The 23,285-nt window shown below is 35.6% G+C and overlaps 1 protein-coding gene across 1 annotated transcript in view; it reads left to right on the top strand.

The window, feature by feature from the left end:
• Positions 1–23,285, top strand: part of LOC129953980 (protein artichoke) — a 70,875-nt gene that overhangs the window by 29,862 nt on the left and 17,728 nt on the right. Inside the window, exons 2-3 of the mRNA XM_056067549.1 lie at positions 8,842–8,969; positions 9,257–9,416. Of these exons, the coding sequence (XP_055923524.1) occupies positions 8,842–8,969; positions 9,257–9,416 (288 nt within the window). The remainder of the gene's footprint in view (positions 1–8,841; positions 8,970–9,256; positions 9,417–23,285) is intronic.

The following is a 23,285-nucleotide window of genomic DNA, read 5'->3' as shown; positions in this document are numbered from 1 at the left end:
TCGAGTGAGTAAAATGTACATATTTGGATTCACCGGAAACGCTTCTAAGTGTTAAGGTTTTCTCCGTCGATGCAACAAGTTTCTTAACCCTTCTGATCTGGCTATTATTTATAAAACCTACCACTTTCATATCTTGGTATGTGCTCTAATAGCCCAATTGAGTCTTTTGGGCAGAGTTTAAAAGAGAGATTTAAAGTGATAGGTGACCGTATTACTGAAACTTTTGTATCTCTTGACCACCGTCACAAGGTTTCTTGTTTATCATTACTTTATCGCAATTTTAATAAACAATGCTCTAGTGAAATAGCCAGTTGCATTCTTCCCCTAAAACAATTCAACCCCAATACTCGTACTTCTGAGAATAAATCCTCTAGATTTAATATAATTTCTTGTTCGTAAAATATTCGAGGTGAAAAATGCATAAAAAAATTGTAAAAAAAAACGGTTAGTTGATTTTTTTTTCGAATTTATATCAATTTTGAATGAGAAGTGTTCAAAACTGTCTAACATAGAAGATAATTTAAATTTCATCAAATTTCATTAATTGCATAAAATTTGTTTCTATTTTTTTTTAATTATTTATACAAATTTTAAGCACAACACTGTAATGTAATTTGCTTTAATGAACCTAAAAGTGTAGACTCCATGAAGCCACTTGATCGACCTGTTTTAAGCAAAATATCTATGGACGAAGAAGACTCGTTGGATATCTGAATGAATGCGAATGCGAATATGAACGGATGGCGATGGTTGGATGGATGGATGGATGGATATAAACTCATATAAAAACATAAAACAACAAAAACAAAAACCAAACAAAATAAACATAAAAATGAAGAAATAGAAGGAAAAAAAAAAATAAAATGCATGACGATTACTTTGGAGAAGATTCCGTGTTTTATGGGCACAATGCTAAGAGCTGATTGCGTTTATTTTGGTGAAACGAGATTCCAGTCATATCTTTTTCTGTTAAATATGTACATAAATATTATATTCGTATTCGTTCCGAAAAGACTTAACTTTTATCTACCTCCCGTTTCTGTATCTTTTCCGATTTACATATAAAAATGTTTATCTAATCTACAAGAAATAGTATCTTACATTTTATTGAGGTATGTTATACAACCGACGAGACGCGACTTTGGCTCCGCCGCGCCGCACAGCCATCACTGCCTCTGACGGCCCAAGGCAGTTTATTTCCAAAGCCTACTTTTTAGAGATGTCAAATATTTGGAGAGAAGTCAGTAATGCAGAAAGCACACATAACATTTATATACAAATTCAAAATTCCCCAAAAGCACTAGAAGGTTTATTTTTAATTAGCGAATTGATGACTTTTTCGGTCCATTTGATTTGTTGACTTAATTTTTATTTTATTTTTTTCATTTTTGAAAATTTCACTCGAAGGTGTGAGGAGTGAGTCGTTTAAATATTAGAAGCAGGTAAATAAAAATAATTATGTGTAAATTAAACTCGGGCGTGTTTTAAGTAAATATTGGTTCAGGATTGCGAATTTAAAATTGAACATGTATCCATTGGTAGGTAAAATGTTTTGTTTGCTTATTATTTTTAATTTATAGGTTAAAAATATGCTTAAACCTGGGAATTTCAATATCCAGTTCCTGCACATGTTGTTCTTTGATTAAAATTTGAATGATACAACAGAATTAAAGGCTGATTCGAAATAACTTGATTGGTTATATTTCAAAGCCGATCCGAAAGTATTTATTATGCTTTGCATTTTATTTAAATGTTTTTAGTCTATTTGATCTTACCAGATTTTTAACTTCCCATAGGAAGTTATTGCAAAGTTTGAAAAAAAGGTGAACATTTTGGTCAACCCTAAATATCTTACGAACCAAAAACGCTAGAGACTTGAGTTAAATTTTATATAATAAATTGTAACGTGATACCAAACAGGTATATTTTTTGAAAAAATATAACGGTTTTTTTTATAAATCAATAAAATTGAAATTTTACTACTGAAATATCATTTCATCTCTAAAACAATTTTGTGCAACGAAGAATAATGTTTGACATCTCATAAAATTTTGAAAAAAATCAAATTGACAGTTTTTTTATGAAAAATAAAAATAAAAAAAAAACATTGCTCAAAGTTGGTAAAAATTCAATATCGATTCAAATATAACTTGAAATTTAGGCTTCAAACTTATTTTATCTTATAAGAAATATTGTTTTCAACATGCTGAAAAATGTTGAGAAAAATCAAATTGACAGTTTTCATTACAAAAAATAAAAACCTACAAAAAATTAATAAAAGGTGGTAAAAATTGATTTTCGACTCAAATATCTTTTCAAAAGTTTGTGATATTGGCTTTAATTTACTTTTATGTTTCAAAAAATATTGTTCTCAACATTCAGCGAAACTGAAAAAAATTAACAAAAGTTGGTAAAAATGATTTTCGACTCAAATATCTTTTCAAAAATTTGAGTTAATAGCTACTTATTAATTTTTACTTATAAGAAATATTGTTTTCAACATTAGGACAAAGTTTGAGATAAATTGAATTGACAGTTTTTTTACAAAAAATAAAAACCTAAAAAAAAATGTATAAAAGTTGGTAAAAATTGATTTTCGACTCAAATCTTTTCAAAAATTGTAGATATTGGCTTAAATTTACTTTAATCTTTCAAAAAATATTGTTGTTAAGACTCAGTAAAATTTTGAAAAAATGCAATTGACAGTTTCTGTACAAAAAATTAAAAACCTAACAAAATTTAACAAAAGTTGGTAAAAATTGATATTCGACTCAAATATGTTTTCAAAAATTTGAAATATTGGCTTCAAACTAATTTTATCTTGGAAGAAATATCGTTTTCAACATTCGATAAAATTTTGAAAAAAATCGAATTGACAGTTTTCTTACAAAAAATAAAACTAAAAAAAAAACAATACTAAAGCTTGATAAAAATTTACTTTCGACTCAAACAGCTTATCAAAAATTAAAAATATTGGCTTCAAACTTATTTTATTTCACAGAAAATATTGTTTTCAATTATTATCAAACAGTCGGTTTTTTCATAAAAAATTAAATCTACAAGAAGTACGTAAATTTGGTAAAAATTGTTGTTCGGTTCTTGATAACTCCCAAATTAATTTCATTCATCCAATTTGTGAAAATTTACGAAATGCTACTAAAATTGGTACAAATTCGTTTTCGACCAAAAATCTATTTAACATAACAAGACTTTGGTAATTCAACTGATAACTTTTTTAGCTGATCAACAAAACCTACAAACTCTTAAGCAAGACAAATAGACAGACGTGATGGGAAGTTATCAGTTTAGGTCGCATCCTAGCTCTTTTTTAGATTTAGATTTAGATTAAGATTTAGATTTAGATTTAGATTTAGATTTAGATTTAGATTTAGATTTAGATTTAGATTTAGATTTAGATTTAGATTTAGATTTAGATTTAGATTTAGATTTAGATTTAGATTTAGATTTAGATTTAGATTTAGATTTAGATTTAGATTTAGATTTAGATTTAGATTTAGATTTAGATTTAGATTTAGATTTAGATTTAGATTTAGATTTAGATTTAGATTTAGATTTAGATTTAGATTTAGATTTAGATTTAGATTTAGATTTAGATTTAGATTTAGATTTAGATTTAGATTTAGATTTAGATTTAGATTTAGATTTAGATTTAGATTTAGATTTAGATTTAGATTTAGATTTAGATTTAGATTTAGATTTAGATTTAGATTTAGATTTAGATTTAGATTTAGATTTAGATTTAGATTTAGATTTAGATTTAGATTTAGATTTAGATTTAGATTTAGATTTAGATTTAGATTTAGATTTAGATTTAGATTTAGATTTAGATTTAGATTTAGATTTAGATTTAGATTTAGATTTAGATTTAGATTTAGATTTAGATTTAGATTTAGATTTAGATTTAGATTTAGATTTAGATTTAGATTAAGATTTTATTTAATTTTAATTATTTCTACACATATTTCTGAACACATATTTCCCACTTCGAACAATTTTGTAATCCTTATGACAGGCTTTTAAGATATCTTCCGAAAGCTGTTCGATAGCTATTCGCAGACAGTCTATTATGTCAGATCCGTACAGCAACATTTTGTGAACACTTGTGGACTTATAATACCAGATATATTTATATTTTGCAACAATTGAAAAACGTTCAACCAACTCCATTTCCAAGTCTGTTATTCAAGCGGTTTTTGTTAGATCTTTGAAAAATGTTCAGGCTGTGTTGCCACCATTGGTGTTTCCTTTACCTAGTTTAGAATAACAACCAACATTCTTAATGCGTCCTGCAAAAGTTCTTTCTTTTGTTTAATTGCCAATTTTTCTTCAAACCCTCTGGCCTGCCAGTTTTTGTTCTCAATTTTAAGATCTTCCATACATTTTATTTGCACGTAAAGGGATTGCAATCCAAACGAATAAGATCAAGATTATTCATATCTATAGGTGAAGCTTTGCATATATATCAAACTGAGCGTTGCATCTACCTTTGTTTTAAAACAAGAATGGTATACAAACACAGCATTAAAAATTATGCTCATCTTCCATTCGGTTGAACTCTCTTTTTATCCTTTCAATATTTTGTTTTTCAAACTCGGAGAAGACAAAATTAAGGCTTATTAAATTTTCCAAAGAAATATGTTATTAATTTGTTTGTACTTGTTTGAGTTTGTAAAATAACTCTACAGGCATGTGAGGAAAACATATGATGATTTTTTCAAACGCGTTAGTCTCAATTGTGTACCTAAAAACGTTTCTGGAAACTCTTATACTAAAGAAAACGAACATTGAAACTAGAAAATGGAAGTGCATCGTAAAAGGGCATAGAATTATATCAGTTGTGCGTCCCAGATCGTTCATGTCTCCAAAACTAAGCAGCCTTATCTTATTTATATACAGAAAGCTTGGTTCTAAGAAGTTGGTAAACCTATATCAAGCTTAGGGTTTTGTTCTTCATCCTATTAAGCTTAGTTATTGGAGATATCAGCTATTAGGTAAGGAAATCGTTGTCGCAGCTTCATCTGAGTCCCGTCTATCAATATGCGTAGAAAGATTGGGTGGATTTCACCCGTTAATGACCTATATTGTTCCAACAGGTTTTCTGATTAGTGGAAGTAGGCTGCAAGAGTTAATGAGTCATATATACGCTCCGGTTTCTGTTGAAAAGATGCTACAAGGAAATGCTTTCGCTAGAGCGATTCGTGCTAATACAGACATCGTTCAAATCAAATGGGGTGACGCAACAGTCCGTTGTGAACCAGGGCCTAGTGACTTACAACTCTCAACCATTCCTGTGTGCGAGTACTGTTGTCAGGAATGGAAGGGACCTACAATTTAAGGTCGAATCCGAACGGCTAGTTTAAGAAAGCACTTTTTCATGACAAGAATTACTCTTGAAGGATTTGTCAATTCCTCGCAAGAGGCAGTATCCACGAAAATTAATTTTTTTTTTTAATTAAGATATTGAACCCTAGACCTCTTGCATAACAGTCCAACGCACTAACCATCATGCCACGGGTACTACAGATATCGTTAGCTCATGTAATAATGGAACAAGTCGACATAAGCCAACATGGATTAGAGGAAATCCAAAATCTCATACAAAATTTTCGTGATGAGTGTCCTTAGTTATGTACACTAAAACAACCCTTATTTAATCTAATAGTGAGAAACTTCAAACAAATCTTAACAAACTCAAATCTAATGGGCCAACAGCAGCCTAATGGATTTAGTTGTTTAATATGCAATAGGTCCAATGGTGATCTCTAGATTTATATCACAGAACAGTGGAACAAATCTTTACATCGTTTTGGAGAAAGTAAGATTGATATTTCAAAAGCATTTGACAGAGTTTGGCACCAAGCTCACTAATCGAAAATACGTGCTTTTGGTATTGATGAACCTCTTCTTCGTTGGATTAGAAATTACCTTTCTAACCGTTCAATACAAGATGTATTAGATGGTTTCAAGTCTGAAATTCATAAAATAACTGCTGGTGTTCCCCAGGGCTCCGTTTTGTCTCCGACTTTCTTCCTTTTATTCATAAATGATCTCGTGTCTGTCACTTCTAATCCATTAAACTGTTTCGCCGACGACAGTACCCTCAGCTTTTCATATTTGTCTCTAGATTCACATCCTTCTCCTTCGGATGTGGGACTTCAACGGCAGCGTATGAGAAGCTCATAAAATTCTGATCTTGACAGCATTGTTCAGTGGGGAATCAAAAACCGTGTAGAATTTAATGCTTCGAAAAATCAATGCTTTTTCCTGTCATTAAAGCATAACGAACCCCCGATTCCACTATCTATGAGTGGCACTTGCATCCAGGAAACTAATCAACTATTTGTACTCGGTATGTGTATCTTATGGAATCATCACATATTTGATATCGCCAAAAATGCTGCCAGATGCTTAGAATTTCTCCGACGTTTTTACCCCTTTGTTTAACCCCTTCTGATCTGACTATACTCTATACTCTACAAAGATTTCATCCGTCCAAAGCTTGAATATATTTGCATATCTGCGCAGGTGCCCCTAAAACAAGTTTAAATCTATTGGATAGAAATCAAAAAATGGATTTAAAAATGATAGGCGACAGAACTATAATCGAAACATTTACATCGCTAGAACACCGTCGCAATGGTTCATGCCTTTCGTTGTTTCATCGATATTTTTACAAACAATGTTCTGTCGAAATAGCAAGTAACATTCCCACCCCTTAAACTATTCAGCCGGGATACTCGGACTATCAGGAATTCTCATCAGTTTGCCCTTGAGCTCAGTTCGTTCGTACTGTAAAGTATAGAGATTCTTTCTTAAATCGCACATTGAGAATGTGGAATGCTTTGGCCAACTCTGTTTTTCACTCCCATTTTGATGTTCAGAACTTTAAGATCAATGTGCACCGGTATCTCCTTTTAAATCATTCCCTATTTTCCTAACGCTCGCACTATGTTTAAATATAAACATATAAAGGGTACGAATAACCCCTTGCTTGTGAATTATAAAAAAAACATCCGGGATACATACAATTCTTTCAACTTATCCAGCAATACCAAGCTGTCTGAAAAAGAAGAAAATTTCAAGTGAAGAATCGCGGAATACTCACTTTTTTGTTAGCTCTCTAACTGCGGCTTGAAACAATCAAATTTGTTCAAGTGGTTTCAGGAAAGCATCTTAACATCCTTAAAGCACTCTTACAAAATGCCTTAAATAAGTAATACTTTGGGTTGATCGGTGTGGACTGGGTGTTAATCCACACAAAACCGAATTAGTCCTATTTTCAAGGAAACACAAAATTGTATTTGTAAATCCTCCTCCTCTTATTTAAGACGAAAACTAAATTGGAAACGCAGTATACAAGAAAGAATTGAAAAACCCTTTTCTTGCAAAAAAGCTTTTGGTAATAAATGGCTCTTACAACTCCTGGCTTAAAGAAAACGTGATATGAATGAACATCTGATATCCTTATTTTCCAAGTTAGTCAGACCGCTATAAAATCTATGGACTCCGTCTCTACAAATTCTATAACAATTCACAACTCATCTCTAATGGAGATGACACAACAGCTTAATATTCACATTTGCTGGGTGCCGGGCCATAGAGACATTCCAGAAAATTGTAATGCAGATGCGCTAGCCAGGTGCTTGGTACCTCTAAGCAGATCACATATAAGCTTAATAATCGATATCATAACCGTGCACTATCTAAAAGTAAAGCTCGCTACGCAGCTAGGCGTATTCTGTAATGACTTTTGTAGAAACTTTATGCCCTGCTTCAGCTCAAAACCGCAAGAATTGTTAAGAAAAATTCTTTTATAACAATCTTAACGATCTCAATTATATTAACATAATCAGTCTTTCACGGGACTTAAACTGTTTTCAATAAGTTTACAATAAAGCTTGAAGATTCATGAGGTATCAGAATGTTCCATTAAACTGGCCTTAGTGTATCCTACTCCATCACGGACAGCCACTTTAACCTAACCAAACCTAACTTAGACTAAAGGACAGACTGTCAAGAATGGGAATTTAGCAGTATATGGCTCCCATCCCATCCTTCTTTTTTTTTTTGTCTGATTTTTGGACAGAGTTGTTACTGTATTATGATGATTTTCCCCAAAATAAATACAAATCTGTATCATAAAAGTTTTCGAGACATTTTTAAAAAATTTGTCAGTACTGAAAATTGACAACAAAATCGACTATTAAAAAAAAAATGTAACGAAAATACCGAAATTATAAATGATCTAAACCTTCTACATACCATAAACCAAGTAATGAGTCATCATTATTATTAACACCTCATTTCAAATTGATGGAATTCATCAACAGGTGCGGTCAGGAAATACGTCAACCTGACACAATTTCTTTCTCAATGTACAAACATATGTATAATGTAATGAAAAACCAACACCACATTCGCATCAACCTCTGTACAGCTTCTCACTTTCCCTTCCTTTCTCATATTATAATATAAAAATACCGTTCGATCGGCTTAGAGATCTTTTGCATCCTCACTCAAAACCTATTGATTTCAACCACACACGCCCAAATAAACATCGAACACCTGATGAACATAACCCATCAGCATCATTTTCAAAGCTATAAAGCCCACCTCTCAATGTGAAATCCAATATGAACACTGAACAGAGTAAAGTCGCGCAAATCATGACATAAAATATCACTCTTTTTAAACGCGGGGCTTATAATTGTCTATCCCTTGAGTCAACTCTATTATAATTACCATTGACTATTAGATGTCTTTTTTTGTAACATCTTTTAAAGATAAATAAACATCTAACAATAATAATTTCTCTTTCAGATACACGGTTTCACGATGATGCGAATACGACACCTGAGAATATTTTTGCTTCTGCTGCTGTACTTATCACAGATCAAGGCCTGGCGGCCCTGTCCAGAGCTAAGTCCATCCTTAAGGCTTCCCTGCCGGTAAGTGTATTGCAACAAATTTGATACCTACGCTTGAGAGTTCGGAGCTTGGCTTGTCCAATTCTCTTTTCTCCCAGCAATTCGCCTGAAGTAAAAGATAGATATTGTATCTTTTCTTCGACGAATAATATCGTTTTATGTAGAGACGAGTAATATACGTTTATAATAATAATGACGAGTTGTATTTCCGCATTTGGTGTTGTGATGCTGTCCGTCGAGTCGCGTAGTCGTCTTTATCGAAGTATAGTCGTCTGATCTTCATTTTCTTCTTCATTTATATCTTTAAGATGCAATGTGGTGCCATTTGGACCGAACGGACAACTTGGAGCTGTTGCAATGGACTGTGATCGAGTCGTGTTCCATGGAGAAGCACCACAGTTACCGTATGGTGCGCCAATCGTATCTTACACACAACGTTTTAGTGGACAACAAGTTTTACCGGCTCTGGTAAGATATTTTTGTAGATTTGTTTTTTCCTAGACTTCCATACAACTTTGTAACTTTTTTCCATTTTGTTTGTGTGTTTGGTTTGTTAAAAGTGACGACGCGACGAGTCGTTCGTCGCGTAAAAAGAAGAAATTTACCAGAGAAAACGCTTTAAATGATGAATACTGTTTTGTATCTTTTTATGAGTCTTCTCGATTTAATGAAGAAAACACGAAAAAACATGATGAGTGAATATAAAAACACACCAGCAAGGTTAAATCAGACAACAAAAACAACTCTCAAAGTTGATATCAACCTTACATACCTATATAAGTCTTGTCTTGAGAGGCTTGAGGCGAGGTTTGTCATTTTCTATAAATGGATGGTTGGGTACCTTACCTATTCATTATAAATATTGTTGTTGAGGAATTTTTAAATTTTTATGAATTATCGGAAACCAACCAGACACAAAATTACACGAATAGCTGGATTTTTTTAAGAGTGCATGTTTTTAATGAATTTTATATTGTACAGGTTCATGATATGGTGGAATAGGGCAACAACCAGTCTCGAAATAATAATCTTTGTAAACAAAAAAAAATATTGTTCGAGGTGAGATCGATCAATTTTTTGAGATATGGTTTAATTAATGTTACTTTATTGATGACCTTGAGTGTTTTTTTTGGAAACTCATTTAAATTAATGGATGATTTTTATATTGTAAAACAGTTTAAAAGTTTTGGGGGCTTTTCTAGATGTAGAGTAGATAAAGTGTTTTTGCAAAACGTTTTATAATAACATTATCAGCATAATAATCATCTTCAGAACCTTGGATGTTACTGTCAAGCCGATTGACCTTTTTTAACGTCTTTGTTTTGAAAAAGGAAGAACATTTATGTAGTTTTTGGTTGGAGGCCATAGGTTTGATATTAAATTAAAAAAAAAAACAAATCTTATATATTCCACCTTATCGCCGTCTTCCTCTACTGAGCTGTCCTGTGGGTGTGGATTCAAAGACTTTCCGGGCGGGAGCATTGGTTTCCATGCGCTCTACATGACTCAGCCATCTTAGTCTAAGTCTACAATCGCTTAACAGCTTGTCGCTACATGACACGAAGAACTTTTCTCTCGAAACGACCCAAGGTGCTTTGATCCGTTTTTGTCATAGTCCCTGCTTCTACAACGTATAGCAGGACAGGGATGATAGCGACAGTTTGGTCAATTACTTTCTTAGCCCTAAGAAACAGCGGTTACCAAGAGTTATTCTGCGTTTGATCTCAGCGCTGGTGTTCTTTACTGCGTTGGAGCCTAAGTAGACGAAGTCCTTGACTACTTTGAGGTAGTCAATGGTCGGTCGATGGTGACCTTTTGACCAAGACGTCGGTGTTGTATGTTCTTTCTTGACTGCAGCATGTACTTTGTTTTGCCCTCATTAACCGTAAAACCCATTTTCGCCGCCTCTGTCTCAATACTCACAAAAGCCCAATTGAAATCACGTTGAGCTATGCTAGTAATTGGATAGACTTTTGAAAGAAAGTGCCTCTAGTATTAACGTGTGAGCTCCGCACTATTCTTTCAAGTACGATGTTAAAAAAATCAATTGACAGCTCATCACCTTTTCTAAAACCTTTTTTGACATCAAAAGGTTCTGTTTAGTTGTTTCCAACCTTTATGGAGCAGCTTAAATTCTCCATGGTCATCCTGCACAAACGGACGAGTTTGGAAGGGATACCAAAACTAGGCATGGCTCTATATAGCTCGTCCCTGTAGTTGCTGTCATATGCGGCCTTGAAATCGATGAAAAGATGGTGGGTGTCGATTTGGTGTTCTTGGGTTTTTTCCAGGATCTGCCGTAATGTGAATATTTGATCGACTGTGGACTTTCCTGCTCTTAAACCACACTGATAAGGACCTATCAGGTTGTTGACGAATTGCTTCAGACGTTCACATAATACGGCAGAGAGGATCTTATACGCAATGTTAAGGAAACTGATGCCTCTATAGTTGGCGCAGTTTAGAAGGTCTCCTTTCTTATGTATCGGGCACACTATGCTAAGATTCCACTCATCGGGCATGCTTTCTTTCGACCATTTTTTGCAGATGAGTTGGTGCATGCTCCTAACCAACTTATCTCCACTGCTTTAAAGAGGTATTCACATATCCGCTCCAGCGGCTTTGTTAGACTTTAGCTTAGATATGACAATCTTTACTTCGTCTAAGTCGGGAGGAAGGGATTGGCTTCCTTCGTCTATGTTGAATAGATCATCTTGCCTGACAGCGAAATTCGGTTCGTTGTCACCGTTACACAGTTTGCAGAAGTGGTTCTTCCATATCCTCAGCATTGACTGCGGTTCCACTATGATTTTTTCACTTTCGTCTTTGCAGCCTTCGGTTCTAGGTTTGTGTTCTTGTGAATTTCGTTTCACCTGAGCATGAAACTTTTGAACTTCATTCCTGCTTTTAAACCCTCAACATCTTCGACCGCACGCTTCCATGCGCTCTTTTTTCCTTCTGAAAAGTCGGTGTTCCTCTGGCCTCTTCTGCTCATAGAGCTCATGAGCAGCTTTCGTCCTATTTATGCAGCGCCGCTTTGCGTGCCTGCTGTTTGGCTGCATTTGCCTGCTGACATTCCTAATCAAACCAAGGGTTCCTTGTTGGTGGTTGCTTGAAACCCAACCCAAAGGCGGCTTCTCTGATTGTATCTGGGCAATGTTTTAGGCACAGAACTTCGAGACAGGTTATTTTTAACTCGGTCGGAGGAGAATTTGGCGATCTCTTGCTATTTTAGCCGTTCGACGTTGTACCTTCTCCCAGCATCTCTCTGTTTTACCTTGGGTCTGGAAACCCAAAGTGCTACCTTGGCTACAACCAGGTCCCAGTCAATGTTAGCTCTTCGGAAAGTGCGGACATCCATGACGCTGGAAGCATGTCTGGCGTCGATCGCAATCTGGTCAATCTGGGATCTTCAAGTTCTTTTGTGGAGATTGAAGTGTGGAAAACGCGTACTGGCTACCATGACGTTTCGTCCCGCATCAAAATCTATGAGCCTGAATCCGGTTTTGGAAGTAATGTCGCGCAGGCTTGATATCAAGTAAAAGTTAACCTGTACACACCTAAGATTTAAATGCTTCTACTTTTAACATTGTTCGGTAACTACTATTTTCATTCGTATAAGATTTGTCAAAATAAAATCGTTCACAGTGCTCTTCTTTTCAAGGCCCTTGATATAAAACCAATGAATCATCTTGAATATTTTACAACTACCGGCAAAATAATTGTATGCACCGAAAAAAAACGTTTTTGAAATCCGATAAAACTTCAAGAAATTGACAATGTTTTTATATATTTAATTTTTAAATGTAATAAAACCAAGATGATTTTTTAAAATATTTATGGACGTTAATGTTATCAATAACGCGGTGAATATTGTCCTCCAAGTGGTCAATCGTTTCAGGCAAGTGACTTAACATACTCCCACGGATAATAGCGGCAGCGTTTAATCGTGTTTATTAAGCCGTTTGTCTATTCATATTAAAATGCCAAACCAAACTAAAATTTATTTAAATAGTGTAGGAAAATTGAAACACTATGCCTTTTAGAGAAGATGCAATTCTTCTAAAAATAGATTTAGCAATTAAATATCATGAGAACACGTTGATGCATTGAGTTCAAGCTTGTTTCATTGCATACAAAATATCGTAGTTATTAACGGCCGCGCAGAAAATATACTCGACTTGTTTCTCACTTCTGATACTGATAAATACATAATCAGTATATTGACGTGGCGTTTCTAAGCACACCTGACCAAAGTGTCATATCTGCTAATTTCTCGTGTCAAACAAAACCAGTTAAAGTAAGAGCTCCAACGAGAACCTTTTGGCAGTACTAGAAACCCAACTCAATAATTTCTTCAGGATCTTTAACTGGCCACTATGCTTTCGTACTTGATTTGCCCCGAGAATTCTAAAAGATCTCAACATTCATAAATCCGCTGGGCCGGACGTTTTCTCCGCTATTATTCTTATGAAGTATTCTTTCACGCTAGCCAAACCACTGCGTAAGCTTAACTATCTATCCTTTTCTTCTGGGCTTCTGCCGAGTAGTGGAAAAACAGCAGTTGTTCAGGCAATTCCAAAAAAAGGCGAATGTTCTTCACTGGTGTTATCATGTTTCATCTTCCCGAACAGTGTAACAAATCTTTCCATTGTTTTGGAGAAAGTAAGCTTATTTCACTTTATATTTTAAAGGCATTTGATAAAGTCTGGCATCAGGCTCCCTTAAAGAAATTACGTTCTTTTTGTATCGACGAATATTTTCTTTCTTAAATTAGAAATTTTCTTTTGAACCATTTAATACAAGTTGTTTTGGACGGATTCAAGTCTGAGAGTCCAAGATATAAATGATAGTGTGAGCCAGAGCTCAGTTTTATCTACACCCCCCTTTCTCATTTTTATAAACGACCTCTTGTTGACGTCTGTGGAACTGCAACGACAAAATATCATAAGCTCATTAAATTCCGACCTACACATCACTGTACAATGGGTTTTGAGAATGAAGAAATATACTTTAAAATAAAAAACAACAAAACGATTTATTAATTCAAGTTGTATTTAATTGAGAATGATAAATGATTGAAGTGATAAATTTGGATGAGAAATTTTATGACTTATCTTTACAACAGCTCGAGAAAGAAGAAGGAATTTACTTTGACAATAAGAAAAAATTACAAGATCAGAAAAGGTATAAAATTGACATTTAAGATTTGGTATACTGATATCATTCAGTGACAACAGCTGAATGGGGATGTTGTTTTATTGGAAGCGATATTTCCAACACTCCCTCTCGCTTTCAAGCTTATTTTAATTCAGTCATCTAGTAATCCGTACTGCTCAACAAGTCTTTGAAATTTTTCTTTTGGTAATGCTTTGGTCAAAGGGTCAGCCAATTGGTAATCAGTCGGAACATACTGCACATCTACTTCGGCCTTTTTCTGCATATCACATGTGTAAAAATACTGAGTTTCAATATGTTTTGTTCTTTTTGACGACTCTGGATTCTTAACCAAAGTAATTGCTCGTTGATTGTCACAATTTATAATCGTAGGTTTAGTTTGCTGTTGGTCCAAATTTGTTAGTAGTTTTCGTAAATGTATAGCTGCTTTTGTTGAAGAACATAAAGCAACGAATTCGGCTTCTGTTGTTGATGTCGCAATCACGGTCTGTTTCTTGGAACTCCAAGCAATCGATCCACCGTTCAAGAGCATGATCCATCCCGTTGTACTTCGCCGTGTTTCAACATCTCCAGCCCAATCAGCATCACAATAAACTGTCATTACATTGTTGCTGGAATCTCGAAAAAATGTTATTCCTCGCTCTGATGTTCCCTTCAAGAATCTGAGAACTCTTTTAACTCCTTGCCAATGTGTAGAGGTGGGACTTTCCATAAATCTGCTTAGAACTCCAACAATATATGAGATATCTGGTCTAGTACACACCATCAAGTACATCAGCGAACCAATTGCTTCTCTATAAGGGAAAACTCCAGAACTGTTCACTTGTTCTTCCTTAGTAAATTTTATTCCAGGTTCTGCGGGTATAGAAACAGGAGAACAATTAGCATGATTAAAACGACTTAAAATTTTATTGGTATAAATGCTTTGATAAATTTTAAGAGTTCCATTAACTCTATCTCTCTTAATTTGCATGCCTACGAAAAATTCAGCTTCTCTGAAAGTAATTTCAAATTCTTTATTAAGATCGTTTAATAGGTGTTTCATAAATATTATATTATTTCCACATAAAAGCCCGTCATCCACATAAAGAGCTAAGTAAGTTATAGATTCCTTAGACTTACAGACAAATATGCATGGGTCAGCATTTGATTGTTCCAATCCATAATGTGTTAAAAATTCAACAATCCTTTTGTTCCATTGCCTCGATGCTTGCTTAAGACCATACAAACTTTTATTTAACAGACAGACTTGGTCTCCATTTTCAAATCCATATGGTTGTTCCATGTAAATACATTCCTCTAAGTTGCCGTGCAAAAATGCGGTCTTAACGTCAAACTGAAAAATTTCGAAATTTCGTGCCGCTGCTATTGCCAACAATGTCCTAACAGAATCGTATCTAACGACCGGAGCGAAAGTTTCAGCATAGTCGATACCATACTTCTGTGAGCAACCTCTTACGACCAATCTCGCTTTATATTTATCTATCGCACCGTTTGCTTTATACTTTATTTTAAACACCCACCTGTTAGTGATGACATGCCTTGCTTCCGTTCTTGGAACTAACACCCATGTTTTATTGGCTTCCAGTGAGTCAATCTCTTCATTGATGGCTTCTAACCATTTTTGCGAATCTTTGGTTTTCATAGCTTCCTCCAGCGTATTCGGCTCCAGCTCACATGCACAAACTTCGGCTACAGTTAGTTCTTCCTCAGACAATTCTTCGTAATTCGGTTTTGGACCTCGCCTCATATTGTACGGGCTTCTTTGAGTTGGAAGTCTTGGATTTTTGTAGACTCTCTTGGGTGTTATGCTTTCAGTGCAAACGTCATCCTGCAAATCAAATGATTCATTTTCACAATTTGGCTTACCTGAGTCATATACATCAACTATTTCGTGGAGTTTGGGTTGTTCTTCATTGAATATAACATCTCTTCTAATTAGGATTCTTCTGCCAACAGGATCAAAAATTCTATAAGCTTTGCTTTCCTCATTATAACCAATCATCAAGCATTTTATTGAATTTCTCTCCCATTTGGATCTCTGCTCCTTGGGAATGTGAATGTAAACCTCACTGCCAAAAATTCTTAGGTTTTTCACTGATGGTTTCCAACCAAACCACTTTTCAAAAGGAGTAGCTCCACTGATTGTGTGTGATGCTGTTCGATTTTTCAGGTAAACAGCGGTATGTGTAGCCTCTGCCCAAAGATACAAGGGAAGTTGTTTTTCATGTAGCATTGATTTGGCACTCTCAATGATTGTTCTGTTCTGCCTCTCAATAAAACCATTCTGCTCTGGAGCTCTTGGCGTTGTAACCTCATGTTTTATTCCTTTCTTCAGAAGAAAATCTCGAACAGACTCGTTGCAAAACTCTAAGCCGCCATCCGATCGCAGGCGTCTTATGGAGTGTCCATGTGCTTCAACTTCTGTGCAAAACTTCATTAGATTGACCAACACATCTGTTTTATTTTTGAGAAAGAAAACAAAGCAGTATCTTGAAAAATCATCTTTTAACAACATAAAATAATTGGCACCACCAATTGATGAAATGCTCATCTTACCACAGAGATCAACATGAAAAATTTCCCCAGCAATACTAGACCGCCTAGCTCCCGACTTTGGAAAAGTCTGACGATGTTGCTTACCATAAGCACAACCTGCACAAAATGGGTCTGTACTTGTCATGTGGTTTATTTTCAGATCTTCTACAACTCCTTTGTTGTTCATTTCACGAAGTGTCTTAAAGTTCACATGACCTAACCTCTCATGCCACAGCATTAATGTGTTTGATGACGCAATGTTTAGTTGAGCTGTCTTTGCTGGTGCCAAGTTCATCTTATATAGCCTGTTCTCTCGAGTTCCATCCGCAATGATTGTGTGATTTTTCATAAAAATGACACGTTGAGCACCTTCTTCGAAAATAACCTTCATACCTTTTTCGGTAGCCCTCGAAACAGATATGAAATTCCGCCCAAGATCTGGAACAAAAAGAACATCTTTAATGGTATGGATAATATTTGTTTCTTTGGAATTTATAGCATGGACATCGACGTCACCAATTCCTTCAACCCGCAACTTTCGACCGTCTCCCACTCGTACTTCACATTTTCCTTCACCAAATGGAATAAAGCTCTTGAACCACTCCCTCTGAAATGACATGTGGTCAGTAGCTCCCGAGTCCGCATACCACATGTTTCTTATCTTTCCTTGAGTTGTTGCTGATTGCAAAATGAACAAATGAGACATTCCATCAGAAATTGAAGCCTGACAACTTGGTTGGCCTTTGCTTTGTTCTTTCCGAATCATAAGAGAATGACGATCATTCTCGTTTTGGTGACCATCAATTTTGTGCTGTCGATCTTGCTGACGTTTAAAACACTCTCTGGCCCAATGCCCTTGCTTTTGGCAATAATTACATTTACCTGATCGTCGCTGTCTATTATTATTGTTTGATGCTTTTGGATAATGTTTTCGTTTCGCTTTGCTGCTGCTCGCCGCGTAAGCTGCTCTGGTTGTTGTGTTGTTGTCTCCATTATTTGTTCGAAGATTAATAAGTGACTCTTCATTGACTAAGTGGTCAGTCAAACGTTCGAGGTTCTGATCAGAACGTGGCACTGCGTACCACGCGGTTCTTACATGATCAAACTTACTTGGTAAACTACTCAGAATTTTTACAATCACTACTGGCTCTTTTTGCTCAAGATTCATGTCTTTTAAGCGCTGCGTGAGTGATGTCACTCTTGCTATGTAATCAGCCATGCTTTCTTCCTCTTCTAATTTGCAGTTAATAAACTTTTCAAGAAGTACTTGAGCTGACTGCTCACTTCTTTCAGAGTGAACAGTTTTCAATCTTGACCACATTTGTGCAGCGGTACTGCAATCCGTAAGGTATTTCAACTGCTCTAGCTCTATACCCCTCATTATAAATGCTTGTGCTTCAGCATCTCTATCATCCCAAACTTGAGTGTTGGTACTTGGTCTTTCTGTTGTTCCTAGAATATACGGTTTGAGCTTATTTTCAGTCATATAAATTTCCATCTGTCGTCGCCAGAGTTGATAGTTCTGCCCGTTGAAACGATGAATGTGATAAACTTTTGATTCAGCCATACTTGACTCTGGTGTCTCTGGCATTTGAACCCCGAAGTTAACTTGATGAATCACTTCTGATGTTTGATCCAAATAAGTTCTATCGTCAATTGCAGAATCGTCTATTACGGTTTTATAAGTTGCTTTCTCCGCATCCATACAATAAAAAAATGTGGTTATTTACTGAACAATGGACAGGCAAATACCTGGGCCCATAACCTTTTGAGAATGAAGAAATATACTTTAAAATAAAAAACAACAAAACGATTTATTAATTCAAGTTGTATTTAATTGAGAATGATAAATGATTGAAGTGATAAATTTGGATGAGAAATTTTATGACTTATCTTTACAACAGCTCGAGAAAGAAGAAGGAATTTACTTTGACAATAAGAAAAAATTACAAGATCAGAAAAGGTATAAAATTGACATTTAAGATTTGGTATACTGATATCATTCAGTGACAACAGCTGAATGGGGATGTTGTTTTATTGGAAGCGATATTTCCAACAATGGGGAATATGAAACCGTGTGCATTTTAATCCTTCGAAAAAACCAATGCTACCTTGCATCGTTAAAATGAGATATACTCTCCTTGCCACTATCTGAGAGTGATACTTTCATCAACGAAACTGGAAAGTTCGATATCCTCCACCTCTTGGGAAGCGATCACACACGCGATCGGCAAAAATGTCGCAAGATGTCTAGGTTTTTTAGATGATGCATGAATTAGGCTCTCCGTCTTATCGGGTTTCAATCTACAAAACCTATATACGTCCGAAACTTGGAGCTTCTTGGTGCTTCAGTAACTTATTGCTTTTTGGACAGGACTGAAAGAAGAGCTTATAAAATGATTGATGACATTAATATCATTAACTCGATTACGTCACTGGAACATTGTCGTAAAGTGCCTTGTCTCAACCTTTTTTTATTTTAATAGACTATGCTCTATTGTCTAGTGGAATGGCCAGTTGCATTCCTCTTCGGCTGTTTGGCTGTACTAAGAAGTTCATAGATTAATTTTTTGACCGTACTATGCGAATGTGGAATGAATTGTCACTAACTCTTTATCATTGCAATGTTTAAGAATTCAAAATCAATGTTTACGGACACCTTCTATCCAACCCCTCTTTTTCTAATACTTACACTGTGTCTTTGGAATATTAAAGGCATACGAAACTCTTTTAGTGTGCGCTAAATATAAAAAAAAAATCGCCAGAAAGTTAGACACATGTCGTAGTTTAATGTTTAATTTGTTCTTATAGCTACGAGAAATTGCGTTTTTGAAGTCAAAGACTTTATTAATTTGACCTATAGGGGATTCGAAAACCCCAGTAGTGACAGGCAGATGATCTAAACATTATTCAATAATTACCAAAGGTTGAATTAAAATCCCCGTGATATTGGTTAAACGAAATTTAAAGTCGAGGAATTGCATCGATTATTTGAAGGATAAAAGTTGGTTGAGGTGGGTACAAAATATCAAACGTTAACTTTTAAACACCCCTAGTTTCTATTTCTGCTATTAAAATCACCGCATATTAAGAAAAAGTCTCGTATGCTTGGTAATTTTCTCAGTTCATTATTACCATCAAAATAAGCACAATAATTTTTTATTGATGATCCGTTGGCAAAAGGCACTCTTTTAAAATAATAGCCTTTAAAGTTAAAGTCTCTTAAATAAATTAAGAGATTCAACACAGCTATATAAACTTTTATTAAAATAAAAAAACTTTCTGATGTTTCAAGTGTGTTTTCACAAAGTTAACTTTTATGGTTATGATGGTTTTTATGATATTCCTACGGTATTAATGTTCTCTGTTTTAAATTACAGTGAAAACCACGAAAATATCAATTGATATTCAAAAATAAAATATAAAAACCTTTTCAAATAATTGTTTTCACACTCACATACTTTTTTTTAGTTTACTTCGGACAACCTCAGCTGGTAGCAAATAAAAATTCGCTTTCACTTGAAATTTCATACAATTTTTAAAATAGGATTCTGTCGAAAATTGATCTCTATCGCATTCGTATCCAATTATGACAACAATAACTACATACCTACATTTTTATTCGTTTGTGTTTTTTTTATAATTTTTAGTTTTTATTTGAGAATAAAACCTGAAAGCAATAATAAATTAATTACACGAAGAAGTTTCATTGTTCATATTGATGTTCAGCATAATTAATTAGTTAATAATTTCTGAAAATCTAGCAAACATGACATGCATGGATGTATAGTTTGTTGTATATTGTAAAATGCATGTTGGTTGTAAATACTTTAAGTTTTACTACACGTCTTACACGTACACAATAATTAATCCATTAAAATAATTTGGTTGGTTTATAACGAAATTTGATTGATGGATTATAACGATAGTAGATAGTTTATTAATCGAAAATGAAACATGAAGGAAAAGTAGTTCAAATAACAGATGCGACACATTTACATAAAGCGACTGGTACTACTCCTTTCCCTGCCTCCGAAAAGGTAGCGAACTTCAACATTAATAAACCAGAGCGAATTTTACACGCAAAAACTAGTAAAGCGAAAATACTCAGTGCTGGATTTAGACAGAGGAAAGTTTCGAACCATGGGGCGATCATAACAATTTAGACTTTTCTTTATGCTTGTATGTGAATGTCTATTAACTTTATTATTAAGTTTACATTACCGTACCCTCCTCCACACAACGAAGGCTGATTTTCACGAGTATTCACTTTTTACAAACATACAAAATGTAAATGTTTTCTGAACTGGCGTCTTCAGTTCCAGTTAGGTTAAACTATTAAATGAACACGTTATAGGGCTTCCACGGGATATTTGGAGCCCAAGCCTATAAGGAGCGGTTTATCCGGCTCCCAGTCCTTGGAGTTATACCAACCTTCCGGTTGGGGTTTTTTGCTGTTAACGTGACTTCCTGACTAGGTAAAACAAACCTTAGTTGCGAAGCACCAACAAGCCTCGGATACGGGCGGATTCACTGTTGACAACCCACGTAAACAAAATAAGGATAACGAACTTCAGATCTGTACGTGGAATTTTAGGTCCCTTGATAGAACAAGTGCAGCCGAACAATTAGCGAGAGCCCTAAACTGCTGCAAGGCAGATATTACCGCCATCCAAGAAGTGCGATGGGATGGACCGTGCAACGGTTAAAAGAATGCGATGTATACTACGGCGACTGCTACCGAGAACAAAGATATCGCCTATTTGGGTGTGGATTTGTTGTTGGAACTAGACTCAGGCAAAAAGTCTTGAGTTTCAACAGTGTGAGCGAGCGCATCACGACAATCCGCATCAAGGCGAAACTCGCCAACATAAGCCTAATATGCGCCCATGCCCCAACATCAGAGAAGAAAGATGAAGACACCAAAGACATATTCTTCGAGCTCTTGAACAAGATATATGAGTGCCCTGGCTATGACATTTAAATTGTCTCGGGAGATTTTAATTCAAAGCTAGGAAGAGAAGACATCTGCTGGCATAACATAACCTCCGACAACGGATTCAGGCTGATCGATTTCGCTGCGGGGCGAGACGCAGTTCACACATCTTGATATACACAAGGGAAAATAGCTATGTCCTGAACTGTAAACCAGATTGAATACATTGCGAACGACGCACGACACTTCTCCACTATACAGGATTTCCGAACTTTCCTAGGGGCCAACATTGACTCGCACTACGGATATTCCGATCCAAGCTATAGCAAGAAAGTACTGTGAAAAGATTCGACGTTAGACGGCTACAATCGCAAGAGACTGCCATGTCCTTTTCCGATCGAGTCTTTAATAACCTCTTAAGAAGTATTATGCTGCTTGCATTAAGCATTGAAAAACCAGTGGCAAGATTGTCTTTCAACCATCAGAGATGCCACCTCTGAAGTCCTAGGTTACACACGGCCACAAAAGCGAAACCCCTGGTTTGACGACGAATGCTGGCAAGCGCACGCAATTAAACAAAAGGCATACAAAACGGCGGAGCCTCACAGAAGGCCCTTATCTGCTCGTGAGCTATACGAGCAGAAGAAGAGAGAGGTACACCGGCTTCTTAGATGGAAGAAAAGAGAGCATGAGAAGCTCGTGATCGAGGAGATAGAGGGATGTCACAGCAGGAATGAGGTTCGTGAATTTTACCAAAAGGTAAAACAGACCTCCCAAGGGTACCAGCCACGAACCGAAGACTGTAAGGACGGTCACGGGAACATCGTGGTAGAACCGCAGTCTATGTTGAGTATATGCAAAAATCACTTCTCCAAATTATAAAAAAATATAAAAAACGATGACGAACCGAATTCTGCTGCAAAGGAAATAGAACTACTCATCGTAGATGACGAAGATCAACAATTCTGCCTACCCGACCTCGACGAAGTGAAGATAGCTGTATCGTCACTAAAGTCAAACAAAGCTAGCTAACGGCATCGCTGCCGAACTATTCAAAGCGGCATGTGATGACTTGGTAGGGAGAGTGCACCAACTCATCTGCGAAATATGGTCGGAAGAAAGCATTCCGGATGAATAAAATCGCCGCATAGCTTGCCCAATACACGAGAAGGGGGACCCTCTAAATTGTGCTTACTATAGAGGCATCAGTCTTCTAATCAAAGCATATAAAACGTGTGAACGTCTGAAGCCGTTCGTCAACAACCTGATTAGTCCTTATCAGTGTGGCTTCAGACCAGGAAAGTCCCCTTAATGTTCAAAACACGGCAAATCTTGGAAAAACCCCATGAACTGCAAATCAATACTCACCATCTCCCTACAGACCAATGTCTAGTTTTGGCATCCCTCTCTAACTTAGCTGTCTGTGCAGAATGACGATGGTGAATGCACGCTGCTCTATCAAGGTCGGAAAATATCTCACCGATGCATTTGATGTCAAAAAAGGTTCAAGACAAGGCGATGCACTGTCATGCGACTTCTTCAACATCGTTCTGGAAAGAATTGTGTAAAACTCAACCGTCAACACAAGAGCCACAATCTTCCAAATGTCCATTCAATTACTCGAATACGAGGATGATATTGACATAATTGGAAGATCAAAGCGTGATGTCAGAGCTGCGTTTTTG

The sequence above is a fragment of the Eupeodes corollae genome, chromosome 1 (genome assembly GCF_945859685.1).
Source record: "Eupeodes corollae chromosome 1, idEupCoro1.1, whole genome shotgun sequence".
Taxonomy (NCBI): domain Eukaryota; kingdom Metazoa; phylum Arthropoda; class Insecta; order Diptera; family Syrphidae; genus Eupeodes; species Eupeodes corollae.
The sequence above is the reverse complement of the archived record's forward strand: the minus strand, read 5'-3'. Positions and strand labels throughout refer to the sequence as shown.